The sequence below is a fragment of the Charadrius vociferus genome, unplaced genomic scaffold (assembly GCF_000708025.1).
Source record: "Charadrius vociferus isolate BGI_N301 unplaced genomic scaffold, ASM70802v2 scaffold862, whole genome shotgun sequence".
NCBI lineage: Eukaryota > Metazoa > Chordata > Aves > Charadriiformes > Charadriidae > Charadrius > Charadrius vociferus.
Genome location: NW_009647209.1, coordinates 1,161,899 through 1,180,165, shown reverse-complemented (window position 1 = coordinate 1,180,165; position 18,267 = coordinate 1,161,899). Strand labels below are relative to the sequence as shown.

The 18,267-nt window shown below is 35.5% G+C and overlaps 1 protein-coding gene across 1 annotated transcript in view; it reads right to left on the bottom strand.

The window, feature by feature from the left end:
* Positions 1-409: 409 nt before the first annotated feature.
* Positions 410-18,267, bottom strand: part of ACTR3 (ARP3 actin-related protein 3 homolog (yeast)) — a 44,032-nt gene continuing 26,174 nt past the window's right edge. Inside the window, exons 2-12 of the mRNA XM_009895866.1 lie at positions 15,921-15,976; positions 11,665-11,789; positions 10,995-11,105; positions 9,465-9,560; positions 8,803-8,910; positions 6,548-6,691; positions 5,647-5,820; positions 4,774-4,866; positions 4,166-4,291; positions 2,099-2,182; positions 410-1,691 (exon numbers count right to left, since the gene is read on the bottom strand). Coding sequence (XP_009894168.1) covers positions 1,596-1,691; positions 2,099-2,182; positions 4,166-4,291; positions 4,774-4,866; positions 5,647-5,820; positions 6,548-6,691; positions 8,803-8,910; positions 9,465-9,560; positions 10,995-11,105; positions 11,665-11,789; positions 15,921-15,976 — 1,213 coding nt within the window. The 3' untranslated portion in view covers positions 410-1,595. The remainder of the gene's footprint in view (positions 1,692-2,098; positions 2,183-4,165; positions 4,292-4,773; positions 4,867-5,646; positions 5,821-6,547; positions 6,692-8,802; positions 8,911-9,464; positions 9,561-10,994; positions 11,106-11,664; positions 11,790-15,920; positions 15,977-18,267) is intronic.

The window sequence follows — 18,267 nt, the reverse complement described above, 5'->3', positions numbered from 1 at the left end:
AAGTCACTATTTGAAAAAAAAAAAACTCAAAAATTGTATCATTGACAGGGAGATGTTAATAATATAGTTTTGTAATACAACTATTTAACATTTTCTTGTTTGCATCAAGGTTCTACTCGATTTCAGCATGTGAAGTTTTATAATACTTGCTGTAAAAATACCCTCCCGTATTTATCCTCGTTTTGGAGTCTCTTATCATGCAACTAGAAGCTCTGGCAATTTATAAGCTTCTTGGAAAAAAAAAAATCTGAGGAATCTTTACAACTCAAGAAACCAAGAGATCTCCCTCTTGTGGTCTTCTACGTAAACAACCTTAACTATATTTGTGAGTTCAGAAGTGTCTAAAGAGGAGTTTTCTTTCATCAAGTATTAACAGAAAGTCTAAGTAATTCCATTCAATGTATGAAGCGTTCTTCCTAGAAAGAATGAGAAAGAGATTGTTTTCACTTTATTTTTATCTACATGGTATTTTCTTGCAGAAAAACCACAGAGATTTAAAACGCAGTGCTGACTCCTGAACACCACCACTTGGAAGAAAGTGGGGGGGGAAGTTACAGAACAAAGTAGATGAACAAACCTAACAACGGAGATGTTAGGTTTATATAGGTAAGTGCTATCTAGATGAACACATAAACTGCAATTCTAAAATGCTCACACGTCATTTTACACAATGCACATAATGATCTCTACCTTACAGACCAATCTTACTCTTCAAAAACCATAGCGAATATGTAGGAACACATGCTCACAACTTCCCATGTAATGAGATTAACAAGTCTGACGCAAACATAAAAAGAAATTTTGTGCCTTTATTGGAATGGTGTTAGGCTTTAAATACACCAATTTTGATAACCTGATTATTTGGTTTTAATTAGAAATGACACTACAGAACTGCAATACTGGTCCAACAGTCTTGTCTTTACTTTTTTTTTTTTTAAAGCAAGAGATAGTATGAAAATGCACCAAGTAATCAGAAAGCACTAGCAGGCATCGGTTAATCCAAGATACTAGCTTTTTAGTTCCAAAAGCACTCGCATTGTATGGAACCCAGGATTTAGACTGGTCATGATTTGCAAGAACTAGTTGCATGAGTCATGACTTTTTTTTTTAATTTACTTTCAAGTTGGTCACTGGTAAATTTTTTTCCTCAAATATTACAGTTTCTTTAATTCATATTTTTCTTCAAAGTATAAAAAAGTATGAAATATAAACAAGCTCCTGCATTGCACCCATGAAAGGGTACAACGGAAGCATTAGAGAGCTGACTATCTACACACCGTCAAATCCCACCAAATCTTGGATAATCCATTAATATACAAAATATCAGGGCACAGAAAGAACTAAAATCCACTTTTTTTTTTGTTTTGTTACGCACAGGTTCAAATAATCAATCTAAAGAAAAAATGTGATCGTTTTGGCTTTCCACTACATCCGCATATTGAGACACTTATTAAAATAATCCTGCTTAATTGTGTTTGGTCTTTTTCTTATTGTCAAGTCATGTTTGTTATCTTAATACCAGCCATCAGACAAACAAGTAATCAGAAAGACTCCTCCTCCCCACCTCCCTATCCCTGACCCCTCCGCGGTCAGCTTTAAGACATGACCCCAAACACAGGGTTGTGACGACAGATGCTAGGACCAATCTCTTCATAATCTTTTTTGGTATGGCATACTTGGTAGAATTCAGGCTGTAAAGGGAAGGAGAAAAAAATTAGTCAGCGCTATGTACACCTTATCTGAATAACAGTAACATTCATGTAGCAAATAGAAAAAAAAAAACCAAACCCACAAAGACAGGTAACTTGAAGTCCTGAAATTAATGTTACATTATGCATGGCTAAACACTAATGCAAACAATGGATTTTACCACAAAACTAAAATGTGCTATTTAACAACTCACACAAAGCTGTAATTGAGCTTTGATTTGCTCTTTAAAGTCTACTGCAAAAACTTCAAAGGGGGGGGGGGGTATATTTGCTACCTGAGGCCTATCAGAAATCCCCCAACTGCATTTAACATGAAGTAAAGGAGAGATGAGAACTCCAAAAGTGTACCCAGAATGACTAAAACATGATAAGCTTTATAGATAACTTACTGTGGAAGCCAGCATTGATCCTCCAAACCAAACAGCGTATCTTTGCATATGGTGTGTAATGACTTGTACATCAATGGGCTTAGGCTATAAAAAGAAAAAAAAAAAAAAGAATACTTTAAAAGTCACATTTCCTGGTAAAAATCAGTTCTTTTTTAAAGGAGTGTATATTGCAAGCTTACTTTTCACAAATTAGTATTTTCTTAAATGCTGGGTATGTAAATTTACAATTACAGCATCAGATTTTCTCTTGTATAACCCAGACTAAGAAACAGCTCTTGCTTATAAATCACTAGTTACCTACTTTATCAGTCATTAAGAGATACTTGCATTCACGCCAATTTTCTCCCAAGAGCTCCAATACAGTGTTCCTCTCCAATTTTCCACGTTCTATTTTCTGCTGAATTTCTTGCAGGATTGTTTATTTATGCAGTTGTAAGATCAGATCCATACTACTTACCCCTTTCAAAAAACACTTCAGAAAGTTAATTTTTAAGTTTCATGTCATTATTTTCACATAGCACCAGTTGCAGATTGATTGAAAGTTTATCTTGGACCAACACAGTCCCAGTCATGCTTATCAAAACTACACCACTCATTCCAGTTAGCCCCTTTCCCTCCATACCCACACAAACCTTCATTCCTTACTTGTGCTTATCAAAAATGGCAATGTACATAACTGTTTCAGAAAGATTTGTTTTTTCCAGTGCAACCTACTAAAATCTGAACAATTTGAAACAGTATCTAAAAGTCATTCGTAATAGATCAGCAAAATTCAAGCCAGTGACTAGTTGCAATGCCTAGGACTCTGAAGAAGGAAGAATCGCACCAGATTTCCTTATTCATATCCCGCTTCCTTACTAAGCGGTAAAAGTTTAGTAAAGAGGACTAAGAATAAACTAGGTTACTTCAACCAGAGAACTGCACATAACTGAAATTTCAGAGTTGTCTACATGGCATATTGCGAAGCTACACTGGGAGTTTTAAGGATTGTTTGAGCTTGTCTAGCTAGATGACTACTAAAAAATAAATAAGGAAAATCACTTCAGTCTCGCCTTATAAAGAAAAAACAAAATAATTTTTCTCTCTGCTGTTATCTTTTATGTATGCAGAGTAAACAGAAAAAGTGCAAAAGTTAGATGAGAGGTTAAAAGTGGAAAGAGCGTAAGTTAACAATCATGCCGTTTCGTGAAAAATGAAGTAATTTAATAGGATGACAGGACAGTTCAGGTGGGCAGAAGCCTTAGTGTCTCTAGTTCAGCCTCCTGCTTAAAGCGAAGTCAGCTACAAGGTCAGAGGAAGTCAGTCGGTTTTATCCAGCTGAATCTCAGAAAATTCCAAGGATGGAGACTGCACAACCTTCCTGGACAGCCTGTTCCAATGCTGGACTATCCCCATGATAAAGTTTTTCCTTTTACCCAAGCTGAACCTCTTTTGTTTCCATTTATATCTGTTGTCTCTCATGTGTCCACCACTCACCACTGTCAAGAGCTTGGTCCCACTTCCTTCGTCATCTCCCCATGTGTACCACAGGGCTGCTATTAAGACTCCCAAGGCCTTCTCTTCTCTCAAGAAGCCAATTCCCTCAGCCTTTCTTCACAGGACAAGTACTGCGGTCTCCCGACTACCCTCCCTGGTGGCTCGACAGTGAGCTTGCTCCATCTCTTAAGTTCAAAAGACTAAGGATGATGATTTGCAGCTAATAAATAAGCACTAAGCACAAAAGTAAAAAACCTGGGGAGTGACCAACTGCTTTTACATAACAGGCGTAAGTCCCATCCTTTCATTAGGTGAGACTGATGGAATTCAATAATAATGGACAGGCAGCACAAGTGCATACTCAAGGAAACAGTACTATAGCTTCCAACAATTAAAGGACTATATAAATATTCTCCAATACCAGCCTACAATTCTCTAAAATATACACATCTCTGAAAAGCTTCTGTAAGAACTTCAAACGAAAAGACATTTCAACAAACAAGAATGTCATTGCAGTATGTTATTTTCACATTTTCCAAGTAACAAGGGAGAGAAAGATGCTTGTTAAATGCATTAGCTGCAAGAACTAACCTTCAGTCTGCCACCACTAAGTTCTTCACTAAGTTTCAGTCTGGCATCAACAGTCCTTTTCAAGTCTCGCTGTAAACGGCGACCAAAGTCCCTGAACATGGTTGAGCCTCCAGAAAGGACAATATTCTGTTTTGAGTAACAGAAATTATTAACTGCTTGTGAAAATGTAATTCTCCAGCATTACCCAGGTCTTAAATTCTAAATATAGCTTTTAAATTTACAGTTAACAGATATGCTTTTACTTTAAGTTTTAAATTATCTAACACGCATGACAGAATATGAATTCACAAAGAGGTTGTCACATCAAAATTGGCTGTGTTTTGAAATTCATTTGTATCTTAGTACGTCTCACTTCTTTCCCTTGGATTTATGTTTCCCTTGTTTCTTTTTCTTTTAAATAAGAGTTTAAGCAATGAAACATCACATTCTGAAAAAGTGTGAGTAACATAAGGCCTTCTGCATATTGGACTCGTTTCTAGAAAAATTGTTAATTTTGTTGTTGCTTTGTTGGTTTGAGTTTTCTTAAAATGAAGTTTCAAATACATATTTCAATACAAAGCATAGTCCTTCTAAAACAAGTATTAAAAAAACCCATTATAGCTACTGACCTTATACAGAGGACGTCTAACATCAATGGGACAATTCTGAATAACTTCATCTACTACTTCTGAGATTGGTTGTGTGAAGTCAGGATTAGCAAACTACAATCAAGAACGAAAACACGAGTCAACATGTAGGACCACATATTGCAAAGGGGGTAAAAAGAAAAAGGGAAGAGAAAGAACCATCCTATTATAGTAGAGATGTCATGAAAACTAATAATGCAAATAGTTATGTTAGCTATTTTTGCTGCCATTTATAAAATGTTTGAAAGAATAATAAACCTAAAGTATCTGTTTTGCCAGCTATTGTCTTAGGTAGTTTTTGTTAACCATAACAGGTCATAGAATACGTGCTGTTCTCAAATGCTGAGCACCAGAGCAAAACAGTGTAACGTGAAAACAGCTGCAAGTGGAGAATGTAGAGAGGGATATTGGGCGGGGGTGTGTGTGTGTGTGAAGATTTTATTCTCATTTACTTTTTCCAACACTGGAAGAGAAACTGAGGCTATCAAACCAAGATGACAGAATATTTAGAAATTTGACTTTTCAACAGACAGGCAAGAAAACAGGGTACAATGTGGTGAGACCAGGAAATTCTATTAAAAATTGCAACAATAAAGTACAGGTTTAGTTATCCATTTACTTCAAAAATTCCAAATATAGTGCTTTGTTTAGACATCAACCTGAATTTGTGTAAATATTACTAGCACTCAAGAATCAAAGCCACACTGACTTACAACAATAGCTGGTATGTATTTATGAATAAGGAGAAATAGAAGTCAAGATAAACACTTCGTTAGAAGTTTGTAAATACTATTCATAGGATACTGTCTAAAATGCAGCTAAAACAAAAACTGTAGACAATTCAAAGCAACTTACCTCAGGATGGAAGAAAATTTCTGGCCCCAGGAATCTCTCATAGCCAACATCAATGGTAAATTCTTTCTTTGAGATAGCATTAATTCCAGTATACTGTTTAATCCATTTTGTACCATCTGTGTCATACTTGTTAAATTCTTTTACTAAGTCAGGGCAAACATAACTAAAGCGTTCCTGAAAATGGAATATGTACAGTTAGAAGTATCTTCTTAAGTATAGCAGAGAAGATGGTATGAACTTTAAAAAGGTGTAGTAATTTAAGCTTTTGAGAATAAGAGTTTTAAAGTGGCAGATACAGAATAGGCCTCAAAAACGGGCGAACTGACATTTACTGTATACAGTTAGATAATGGCTCTGTTACTACAAATCATTTCCATGCAGCACTGAAAGCAGCACATCTTGCTGGGCTAAATTACTTTTCTATTTTTCCTCTAAACTTCTACAATGGCAAGAAATGAGTTCTAAAGTATATTGAAGAATTGCCATAGAAACAAGGTTTAAGTGTACTTTAAGTCAAACGTCTTTCAGAATAGCTTTGTACTACAAAAAAGAACGTATTAACATTCAGAAATAATAAAAGAGTAATTACAGCTCTTTACATTACGCAGCCCACCAAGAACACTTCCTACTGAGTATTACAATGATAATAATAAGGGAAGGGAGGAGAAAGGGGAGACCAAAAGTGAAGAGTGAAATTCTAGGCCAAATTGAGTATAACCCAACTGTATACCTTAAGTTTAAGGTATTTCATGTTATTATATTATTTAGATATATTTATATTATTTAGATACAGAGCGCCATTACTTGGAAGGATAGTAATTTTAGGAGAGTGTTGTATTTTTAAAATAGATGTCAAGCTCTGATCTAAAAATAACCTTAACATCTGCAATATTAACATTACCTTCACTGCTTTAGCTGTTTCCAAGGATTGTTCAGGAGGAATTCCTACTTCTCGCTCCCTCAGCAACTGCTGAATGAAGTACGTTATATCTCGCCCAGCAATTGGAATGTGTTTGATACAGCTGCCAATCACATATCCTTCAGCCTGTATATAAAATTAATTGGGAGAAAGACATTGACAAGAACTCCTTTCAACAAAGGACAGAGAAAGACATGGAGTCTGAACTTCTATTCGCTACCTGTGATTCTCAGACTGAAGCCCTTTAAGACTGGCTCATTGAATTGCCAGAAATCCAATTCTTCAATATTTCACTTGTTTCGCTTTGCATTGGTTCACAATTCTTACAAGGTTAGGAGGAAGAGAAAGGTCACTAGTACATAAGGCAGACAAATAGCTACAGTCACTATTCCTTGGCCTTTATTTTCTCTTCAAAATGAGGTTACTCTTACCAAAAAGGTCAAGGAACCTTCTATCATGAAATATTATTTTAGAATAAATGATGTGTCTCTGCAGTCACAGCCACTGATGTAAGACGTTACAATCCACATGAACCAAAATTAATTTTCTGAAAGCAGGGAGAAAGTGCATCATTTCAGCACATTAATTGAGATGGCTTAGAACATCAGACTGGCCCGTACTCATCCATCAGTCTACCCTTGTAAGTCACACTCGTGCTGGGGGCTGCTATCAGGGCATTAAGAGTATCTCGTCTGAACACAGAAACCAAGTGTTCAAGACTGGCCTTCAACCTCACCAGACCGGCTACATCCCAACAGATGCATCCAGATATCACACTAATATTAAATGCTTAAAGTTTCCTATATACAGCTTACATTCATATAAAATGTTCTAACACAGAAAATAATAAAGTCGTAAAAGAAGTACCACTATTGTTAGCTTCACTACAGAAATAAGCACTTATAATAAAATAGATAAAGAGGAATTAAGAGTGGTATATTATTGCTGTCAACTTGTTCAACATGTTTAAAAATTCCAGAAATCAAGCAAATGTCACTCCACAAAGGAGCTTAATGTTTCAAGTGATACAGAATACCTACTCTTATTTCAATTATAAAGAATACAAACCCACAAATCAGGAAAAGTTCAACTGTTTTAAGCAGCAATTGAAACTACTAAGTACAATTTAAAAAAAGTTTAGCTATAAATGGTTTGAAATATCAATTGTTTCTTATGTCTTATTAAAAATATACCATTTTGGATTAACAGTCTGAACAAAGATTTAGCCACTAGATTCCACCAAGATTAATAACAAATTGCTACATCACAGCATATGTTTGATCACCACCAATGCTACTATTTGGTTTAACACATCGTTTTTAAAAATTGACCTTACTGTATCATGATAAAGCTTTATACAGGTTTTAATCTTAAAAATTGCAATCTAACTTCATTTTGAAAAGAAAAATGCATCTGGTGTCTAGAAATGCATTTATCTTCCCAAGGAAAGATGGGCAGAGAGACATATTACCAACCACTTGAAATAAAGAACAGTACTAAATATTCCAATTATAAAATTTCGAGTAGGTAGCTTTGTAAAAGGAAATACATACCTACAGCAAAAAACAATAGTTTGACAGTTAAGAAGCTGCAGCTGTAAACGTTAATTATTTAATAAAACATCATACGATCACACTAATTTTTGATTTTAGCAACTCAGTATATTGGAACAGATATTCAACATTAATTAACCTTAGGGTTAGGTTTTTTCCCAGTCAGGTAGAAACTTCTTTTTGCTTGTACCACTGATGCATTACAGCATATTACTAAACACTGGTCAACAGATGAAGACAAATTGTAAACAATACTACATCTGCCCTCAAATATTTTGTATTACTTCTACTTTAAATATTAATTGACTGAATTAAACAAGTTTCCAAAACTTTTTTGGACTGACTATTGTAAAGAACATATTTCTTCCTACCAGCAAAACAAACTGGAAATATGATAAAGCAATACAATTTTATTGATCACTTGGCACAGCCGTGGCAAATCACCTTTCAAGATAAGTCACTGAAAGACACTATGCCCTGACAAACTCAGGGTGCCGAAGAGTTCTTCAAGAGTTTCTGCACTACAAAAATAAATGAAAAACCCATACCACAACCCTGGAAATTATCTGATGTCTTTGAAGATTCCTAGCTATACTTCAGTCTGTGTAAGTGTAAACTTCAGAGAAGTCACAGGACAAACTTTTCTCTGATTAAATGGTTTCTATAGTTTTTATGTATACTTACAACAGGAATAACGTGAGTGACACCATCACCACTGTCTATAACCGTGCCAGTCAGCGTTCGTTCTCCTACTTGTCTTGACGTCCAAGATGCAGCTAAGGCAAGGACAGCCTTGGAAAAGAACACACGCAAAAAACAAATCTTAATAAAACCACTGGATTGCAGATCCCACCTTCCCCTACCCCTCACAACAATACCCAGACCAACACCCTTATGGTAATTTACAGCATGGAAACTGATTTAGTACTATTATATACACGTACCCAACAGCTTATGAAAAAGAGACTGCATAAATGCAGTTTTTGACTCATAATGCTCTTTTAGCCATCTTCAAACAAGCATTTTTTTGCTACTTCATATGGAGAGAGATTCAATTCTTAGCCTAATATCATTATTATGATGTGTTGTGTTGTTTGTTTATTTATTTATGACACAACAGATATTATACTCCACTGCTCAGAGGCCACCTTCTACATAGGTAACTGAAGAATAGTAAATAGCTAACAGACCACCGAATCAATGCATATCAAACATCTAGTGGTGAAACTGCTAACAAGTAGTACATAAAAGTATTTCAAACACCACTCATACAGTTTTCATAGTGAAGTTAGTTTTAGCTCAAAGAGAAATACTGTAGCTCTAACTTTCAAAAGCCCTGTCCTTACCTGAACAGCAATATATAGCCCTGGAACATTGAAAGACTCGAACATGATTTCAGCAGTATATTCTCTATTTTCTGGAGTATTTAATGGAGGCTCAGTCTGTGAGACAAAACACACAAGCGTTACTCAGATTCAAATCCAACATTTGACTTGAGAGAAAAAAAAAGCCACCAAATCCTAAGTTTTGAAAGGTGAGCCATTCAACAACAATAGCGTGTAAAAATAATGATGTGCAAAGGCTGCTGTTAAAGTCAAATGGTGCAACTAAGAAAATCTAGAAACTCCTCTGACAATAACACAATTTATGCAATCTGCACTGCAAAAACAAGAAATGCAATAAAAACGTTATAGTAATTACTGCTTAAGAATTTACACCGAAGGCACATTTAAAGAACGACAATTATTTTTAAAAATTCTCAGTGACTCATTAAAGAAAAAAAGCTATTTTTCTTCAGAAGGCAATCACTATAAAACAAGTTAATATGATCAGCTACAGAAAGGACTTAACTGAGAGAAGCTAGCAACAACATACAATACACTAGTATGCTATAATTTTCATTAAAATACCAAACATAATTAACATTACATCTCTCCATGGAAAGATTATTTTGGATAGTGTTACAGAATATTTGAGGGGGGAAAAAAAAAAAAAAATCTCACTTTTCGATTGCATCAATTATATAATAGGAAGCTGAAAAGAGGAGGGAGCCAGGCTCTTCACAAAGGCGACAGGACAAGGGGCCATGGAGACAAACTGCAACATGGGGAATCGTAAGTTGGCATTAGGAGGGAAAAAATGGAAAATGCAAAGGTCATCAAATATTGGAAAAGGGGCCCAGAGTTGCTATGTCATCTTGATCCTTGGAGATATTAAAAGATTGGCTGGACACAGCCTTGAGCAACTGGACCTAATTAGACATGCTTCGAGAAGATGTTGCATTAGATGTTCTTTAACAAGTATGGTCAACACCTCTAATTCCAAATTTGCTCTATAAACACCATACTAAAACAAATTGCCTATTTCAATGGCCTTAAACAAAATACTAAGGAATAGCAGATGCTTCTGAATAACATTAACCTTAATTCAGATCTGATCTACCCAAATTTGACAACCAATCGTTCCAATTTCACAAACAAAACACATTCACTGTCTAGACACACTATTCAGGTGGCAACACTGTAAAAACAAAGTAATTGCAATTATGTTAAGTCAAAACACACAGGTACTTTTTTGCCTCAAAAATGTAAACATGATTATTGAATTCAGTGGATAAGTAATAGAAAAAAGGGATGGAGCAGATGCAATTTGGAGGGAAATGAGGAAAAAAAAAGTTTGCAGTTCAGACACTCTGATATCTTCAGAAGATTAAAGAACCTGGATGTGATAAGCCAGGTCAGGAAAGTTTCAGGTAATTTATATTTACTTTAGTTTTCAAGATAAGCATATTCTTATTTAAGAATTATTATGTAAATCAGCACAAGCATTCTTACTAGTCATGCGCAATTTCATAAGTAGGACATAATTTTACCTACCAAAAGAAAATAATGATCCTCGGGTTCTGCCCTTAGATACTTAAAGATTACTTGCTCCATAAACCTCTCCATCAAGTCCCAGTCTTCAACTATACCATGGCGGATGGGCCACTGTTGCACAAGAATATCGAAATATAATTGGAAAGGAAAGAAAAAAAAAAGAAAAAATAAACAGAGTTTTCAATTGCAGTAAAAGCATATGATCTACATATGCAAGAAACCCTGCAATAGGTTTTCCCTATCTTGATCTGACACCTATTTGAAATTCAAATTCCAACCTTGAATAGCAGAGACAATCCACGGTGCTTTTCTCAGTACAACAGAATGGTGGCACAAGGATAAGTCAAAGGTTCCCTCTAGCCCAGTATCCTGACTGATGTTGCTGATAAAAGATGCCAAGGAACATGAAAGAATGCGATATTTCCGCTTAACGTTCTCCAAGCCTCCCTTCACTTCAAAAGAAATATATATTCACATACTTTTTTTGCAAATTCCCACAGGCTCCTGAAGGTCAACAAAACTAATACCAAACTTTATTTTCCATTAAAACAGAGTTAATAAGAAAATAAGATTCAAGTTAACCAAAAAGCATTCTTAAGAAGCTGTTTACTGTATAGCTGATGCTTTCTGAAGAGTATTGGAAAATTATTTTAAACATTTCTCTTAATACCTTGGTTGCATAAGTTGGTTTTTCTATTGCTTCATCCCCGATAAAGAAGTCTAAATCATCAACACCTTTCAAAACCCTCCTTTGTGCTTGATCGACCACTTTTGCCGATTCTTTGATTGCAATACCTTTAACAGAGAACACAAACAATATTGTAGATTATATATCCTGCATAATAAAAAAGAAAAAACAACCCAACATTCAAAAATAGGAACACACTGTAATTGTGTTTGTCCTTTGTTTCAAGCATAAGCGCAGAAAAGCTAAATAAAACACAAATAATTTTAATTCCAATTGTAGGTAAACATAATTATGATTTATAAAGTAACACAATACAGACTTAAAACCGATTTAATTGTTAGACATTCAAAATGCAATCAGTGAGATAAAATATAAAAAAGAATCACTAAGATAGGTGAGAGGCAAGAAAGGCAAGAAAAAAAACCATGTTGCCATTATATAAATGAATGTTTTACTTCACTTACACCAATTTGATTTCTGGACGTATTATAATAAGTGAGATATGGCACACAAACAGAACTGAATAGCAACTAAGTAAGCAAAAACAGGTAAAAAAAGAAGGCAGGAAGGAAAAGGTAGGAGAAAATGTAAAGTATACAGAAAAAGAAAATTCAACAGAAATAACAGGAGTCTTTTTAAAAGGACAGAAATTTGTATGGACACATGATGCACCTTTACATGCTTGAAAACAGATTTTCACAAAGTCTATGTTTAGCTTCTTCCTTTAAATCCTATACTCCTGTCTTATTGTTAAGAACAGGATGGGAAATTTCATTTAAGGAAGACTATAAATCTCTCCTTCACTTCAAGGAATAACTGGCAAAAGTTGAGAGCTTGTATCTTGGCAATTTATTCCTTCCATGATAATTACTCATCATAAACAGAGTAAAAAAAGTTTTTATCAGAAAAATACTGGCGAAGGCTAAACACAGGATCCTGGAAAGGGGGATCACTGATTAGATATCACAGGAACACAGATGTTCCCTTCCCTGATCTTTTGCATCAGCCCCCTGGCTAAGAGGGCTGCAGCACCAGCAATACCTGCTGTGTTTTTTCAAGTCTTACTAATTGCCTTTAAACACAATCATTTACGCAAATGAGGAAATCCAGATATATAAGAAGCATAAATATCAGCGTCAATTATTCAAAGGCCCTGCTCCAAAAGCTCAGAGGCAGAATTACTTTTCTAATTCTCACCTCCAGTAAGAAGTTCTGTTTCCTCACAGCTAAGATTAAAAAAAAAAGTTATGAAAACAGCTGCTGCAGCCTCAAGACCTCCGGTCGGCACAGCTACAGGATTTGGAAATCAGTAGCACGTTAAGATAAAGCACTGTTAGTACACCGATGCTCCCCATCCTTTTCCTTTCTCTTTCCATGAAGAGCAACAAGAGCAGAGCTGCGCAGCCAAAATGTTGTGAAAGACTGACCAGGATAAACCAGGAGACATTATTATGAGCTCTTCAGGAAGAAAAGTGAATCATACTGTAACTTCTGTAGCTGCTTGCAGGAGAGCAGAGAGGAAGCAAAAGGCTGGAGGAAGCTGAAAGCATGGTGGGGGTGGGGGGTAGATAGGAAGTAGAAGCTAAAACTGTGGGGAAGGAGATATTGCAAGGCCAACGTTTGCTAAAAGAAAAGAAAAGAAGAAACTTGCCAAATATTTTTCAGGACATCATTACAGAGCTCACACATTTGGGGAAATTTTTCTGACCAGATGTCTGTCATTTTCAAGAAGTTTCAAGTAAAATACGATCGCTTGCCACAGGATTATAGAAACTTTTAAGTCAAAGTGGTTTCACCCCGTTACAAGCCTAAAACAGGACGGGTGCTCTCAATATTTTGCTGACCTTCACGCTAGCCTGTTTGGTCCTGGTTTTGAAAGTCAGAAATGAGAAGGGAACAACCTGAATCAAGAATCATATCCTGAAAATACAAACAGGAAAATAAATCTTGCCTAACCCACAGTTCGGCTACCGCAGTGTCTGCAGATGGGCAGCACTCCAGCAGTATCTCAGAGGATTTGCCTTTGGTTTGTTTGGCACAAGAATTAAGAGCTTTTAGGAAAAAAGAAAAAAAAAAAAAAGGACATACTTGCATCAAATCAATTTTTGTGTGTAACCACTACTACAAGCCATTTCTTTTTTCTTTTAAAGGTGAAGGAGAGGCCATCTAACATATAAATTTACCATAAACTGAAATAGATGACAAATCAAGACAACTACTGGCTAATGGTAAAAAGGATTGAGTGAATAAAAATCAAGCAAAATCAATCATTTGCTAGGATCTAAAAAGCAGCCGGGGAAGCAAGCAGCAAACCCAAGTCTATTAAAAAAAAAAAAAATCAGCCCTATATATTCTCATTTACTTCATTTTTCAAACAAGCGTTTGTCATCTCTACAGATAGAATTAAATCAAGAACACAATGTAAGAGAGGAGTGGGAGATAAAAATTTGTTAAGAGCAGAAGTGAATAAGATAAGCAGCAAGTGAACAAGGCAGAAGGAATGCTGCTCGAACCTGTTTAGCAGCAAACATTTTTTTAGAGAATCAAATTGATAACGTGCAACTACCATTGCTGGAAGTCAAAGGAGAAACCAAACCATTTTTCCTCTGTGGATAATATTAAGAAATTTAGAGACAAGAAAGTGCTTTGAAAAGATCCACAGCTTTCTGTAACGTTTTACTTTGAAACTAGGTACTGCTACACTCTACTCTAGTTTCTCTAATATGGATAACACCAGTGCTATTTTATTTCATTTGAAGCAGAAGATTAATGCAAACTCATGCAGTTAGTGTAATTCTCTAACCTGGATTACAGTACAAATGAGAAAAATGCCTTTTTGATTAAGAGAACTGCAGTCAAGGACCATTTCAGCTGTAGGAGCATCTAGACTAAAGCACTTTTTTTTTTTTTTTTTTAAATACATCACCACTGTATCAAAGAGCTGCCCAAAAAATTCTCATTTCCCCTTTTCTCTTCTACTTTAATAGCATCCCTGTTGTATAAATTTCTCTGCTTAATGACCTGACAGGTCATATCATTCCCAGAATTTGTTTAAAGTGTCATGATCTTTCTTTTCCTTTTTTGGAACAAGAAAGTGATTTTAAAATTAAATAAACCAAATCTGAAGATGACAAAAAAAGTATATAAACTCTACTTATCTGAAATTAAATAAAAAACCCATTTGCCCATTTTTAATTTAAAGATTGAGATAAAGTTTAAAGAGCAATGTAAATGGTTTTTTCAGTGGTTCATTAACTTTTTTTAAAAAAATCTAATGTTAAAGCTATGTGAAAAACAAAACTCTGGCGTATATTTTATATGCCGCTAAGGTAAACCAAATGAAATTCAAAAGAATTAAGAACTACGTATAGAAGAGGTTGAAAGGACTCTCTCACTTACATGACAACAGGAGAGTGCATTAATTGAATTAATTTTAGCTTTCCATGAAAATTGCTTTTTGAAGCATATTTTCTAGAAAAATTAATATAGAGCCTGAACTATCAAGTTCCATTTTACAACGACTATGCTTAAGTATTATTAGTTCTAGCTCTTTTCCTGTTGCATTTACAAGGAAAACTGGGTGTACTAATTATTCCTTTTTACCAGGATGTAATACGCGATTATTTTGGCACAGATGAACAATGACAAAATGCCAAGTGGTGTAGGAGGTCAAAAGGTGAAGCATTTCTAAAGGAAGCTGATCGAGTTCCAGTCTCTAGAGTAGAGCCATATCACTTCAAGGGGAGAAACAGTTCAGAAGACAAGGAGCAAATAAGTAATTTTACATGTAGGAAAAACAGATTAAATATTTTCCTGTTCTATTTACAAAACATAGTAAATTAAGTAACATAGCTGTAATACTGAAAAATACCTAGGAAGTTTAACATTTTAATTGCTAAACATCCAATTTTTTTTTCTAGTTACAATCAACTAAACTTTAACCCGAGAAGCATCTAATAAGGGAAAAAGTTTCTAGAAAGTAAATATAGCCACACTACTGTATTTCAGTATGATTTCAATTTCCAAGACATTAACTTCAAATATTAGTATACCATTTTAATGAATGTATCTCTCTAAACTGAGCAAAACATAACAGAACCTTGCTATCACTGTGTCATCACTCAGAGGTCTTTCCAAGTTGCTCAATTTTAACTGTTTGTTGGGGGTTTTTTTATATAGCATGTTATAGAAACTCTAAGTGTAACTTCAGCATTCATACACAAGTAACAAATACTTACATGAAGGAATAATGAACTGGGGTTCAGTATTACCGGCATATCCGAGCTTTGTATACCTATGGAGGCAAAAAAGGTTGGGTTATAATATTTAATACCACAAATACCAAAGATATCTTCCTTTTTTAATGAACATACCTCTCTTCCTATATCAAAAAGACCCACTGAATTTCTTTTAAAAATACAAAAACAAACAAACAGCCCAACAAAGAACTTACCTTTTTAAAAAGGTAAAACAACGCTCCCTACCACAAATCAAGCATCATTGCTAACTTCTACTCTACTAAAATTTTACTACAGAACACAAAGTATGCGATTCAATTTATCAGTGCTTAGGAATATAATTTAGAGTCACAGAGTATTTCTTCCCTGCTCCGCAGTTAGCATTTCTATAGAAATATTTTGATATAATAAGTGGTAGAAGTGTTTTTGTAACTGCTAACAATGGGGGGGAGGGGGGCGGGCGGGGAAATTCCCTTTCCCACAGACTGGGAGCGGGGCACAGGGCAGGGCTGGCCATCACTACTTCACAAGCCTTTCCCAAAATGTACTATCCCAGGTGGCAAGTACCGACACCACTGATAACGACCGTAGTAGCAAAAGAAATTCCATTTAACAAATGGAAAACAGTCTTGAAAATGTGTTTAAGACGACTAAGGAAAGTAAGAGGAAGAGAACTACACACCTTCACCCACGCAATTTCCAGAATGTGCTACGGATATATGCATCACTTTCATTGTCGTGATGTAAGAAAACTGAAGAAGTTACCATTGTATTCATGAAAAATAACTACAAAACTCACAGTAACAAAACTATCCAGCTGATAGAAATGCTGTTACAAAAGAGTTAACAGCAGCATAGGCAAATTCTAAAACGCGCAGACCAAAATGCACTCTACATTCAACAGTTACAGCCTATGCACAATTTTTAAATGCAGACGTGAGAAAGTTCTCATTTTCTTTATACAGTCAGACAGCTGTACTAACTACACAAGCAGCATTAGCAAAAGCATGAAACGCCGTAGTAGCACCTCTACAATTTTCAGCGCTTGGATACAAACCTGAAAGATCTTAAGCTGCATAAAGCAGTACTAACTTTAACAAGCCATAAAATCTATGTCAATAACACAGCAAAACGTCTGGCAACACGTAGGAAGTTGGTTTTCGGAGGCTAAAGGAGGAGTGCTGCTGCAGTAGGTTTTGCTGTGATGCTACTGATGCAGTGGTTGACAATTTGCTCACGCGTCTGCTAACGCCTACACCATTTCTATCGCTGACATTAATTGCGCACATTAGTGCTGGGCCAGGAGAAACGGTCTTCTCAAAAGGAATGCATATTTCTCTCTAAATAACAGAGTGGTTAGCACAGGACCTTATCTAACACTAAAAACGCTTTGAAAGAGAAGTATTTTTAAAGCTGTAAACCTCATCTTGTCTGTAACACACGGCAACAGTTGGGTCTAACCATGCAAAAAAACTTGACTTCATATTGATCAACAGGAATGGTTACTGAAAAAGAAAACTTCACAGGCAAAATAAGATAAATAATGGAAAAAAAGAAACTAAATACCAGAAATGCACACCTCATGAAGAGGTCAACATTATGCACTGTATGTGCTTGAACTCAGTACATACAACTCAGACTCTGCAGACTCAAGTTACACTTTTTTTTTTTTTAATTTTCTTATTAAATATCTAGTTCCTAAAAGAAATACCAAGACTTCCACAATCTGATGCTTCTGTAACCTGTCACACAGAATAAAACTATTCACCGTATCTATATTAAGAGGCTTCTAGTTCCACTACAAAATTAGTAAGAAAACCAGCAAATATTGACTCATACCTTCTACCTTCCCCTGCAAATCCAGAACTGCTGCACAGAGTCTAGAGCTAAATCTATGGAAGAACTTTGGAGCCTGAAGGCTACATAAACCTACAACTAGATCAGAAGCGCCTTAAACAAAAAAGTTAAAAACATTTGATTACTAAACTCAGTATTTCAAAGAAAACAAAAGCTAAACTGTTGCAGGTAAGAGGCTGTTTAGCCCTGCGGTGTAGGAGACTGCCCAGTGCACACACAGCCAGCGCACTGAAAGGAAAACAGTCAAATGAAAGATACATTTCACATAAAAAGACCATATTCAGACATGAAATCAGCATATCTAAAAATACTATGGCCTACTCAGCAAGCAGTCTCCTGACTCATGGGGAAAAAAAAGGTCACATTTTTTAGGCTTCCAATAAAAGGAAAACGAAAGAAAAAAATCCACATAGCTCCTGGTTTAAAGCATTATAGTTGCAAGTCTCCAGCGCAAGGCTTCACATCTTTAGTGTGCCCAGATTTGCTTGCA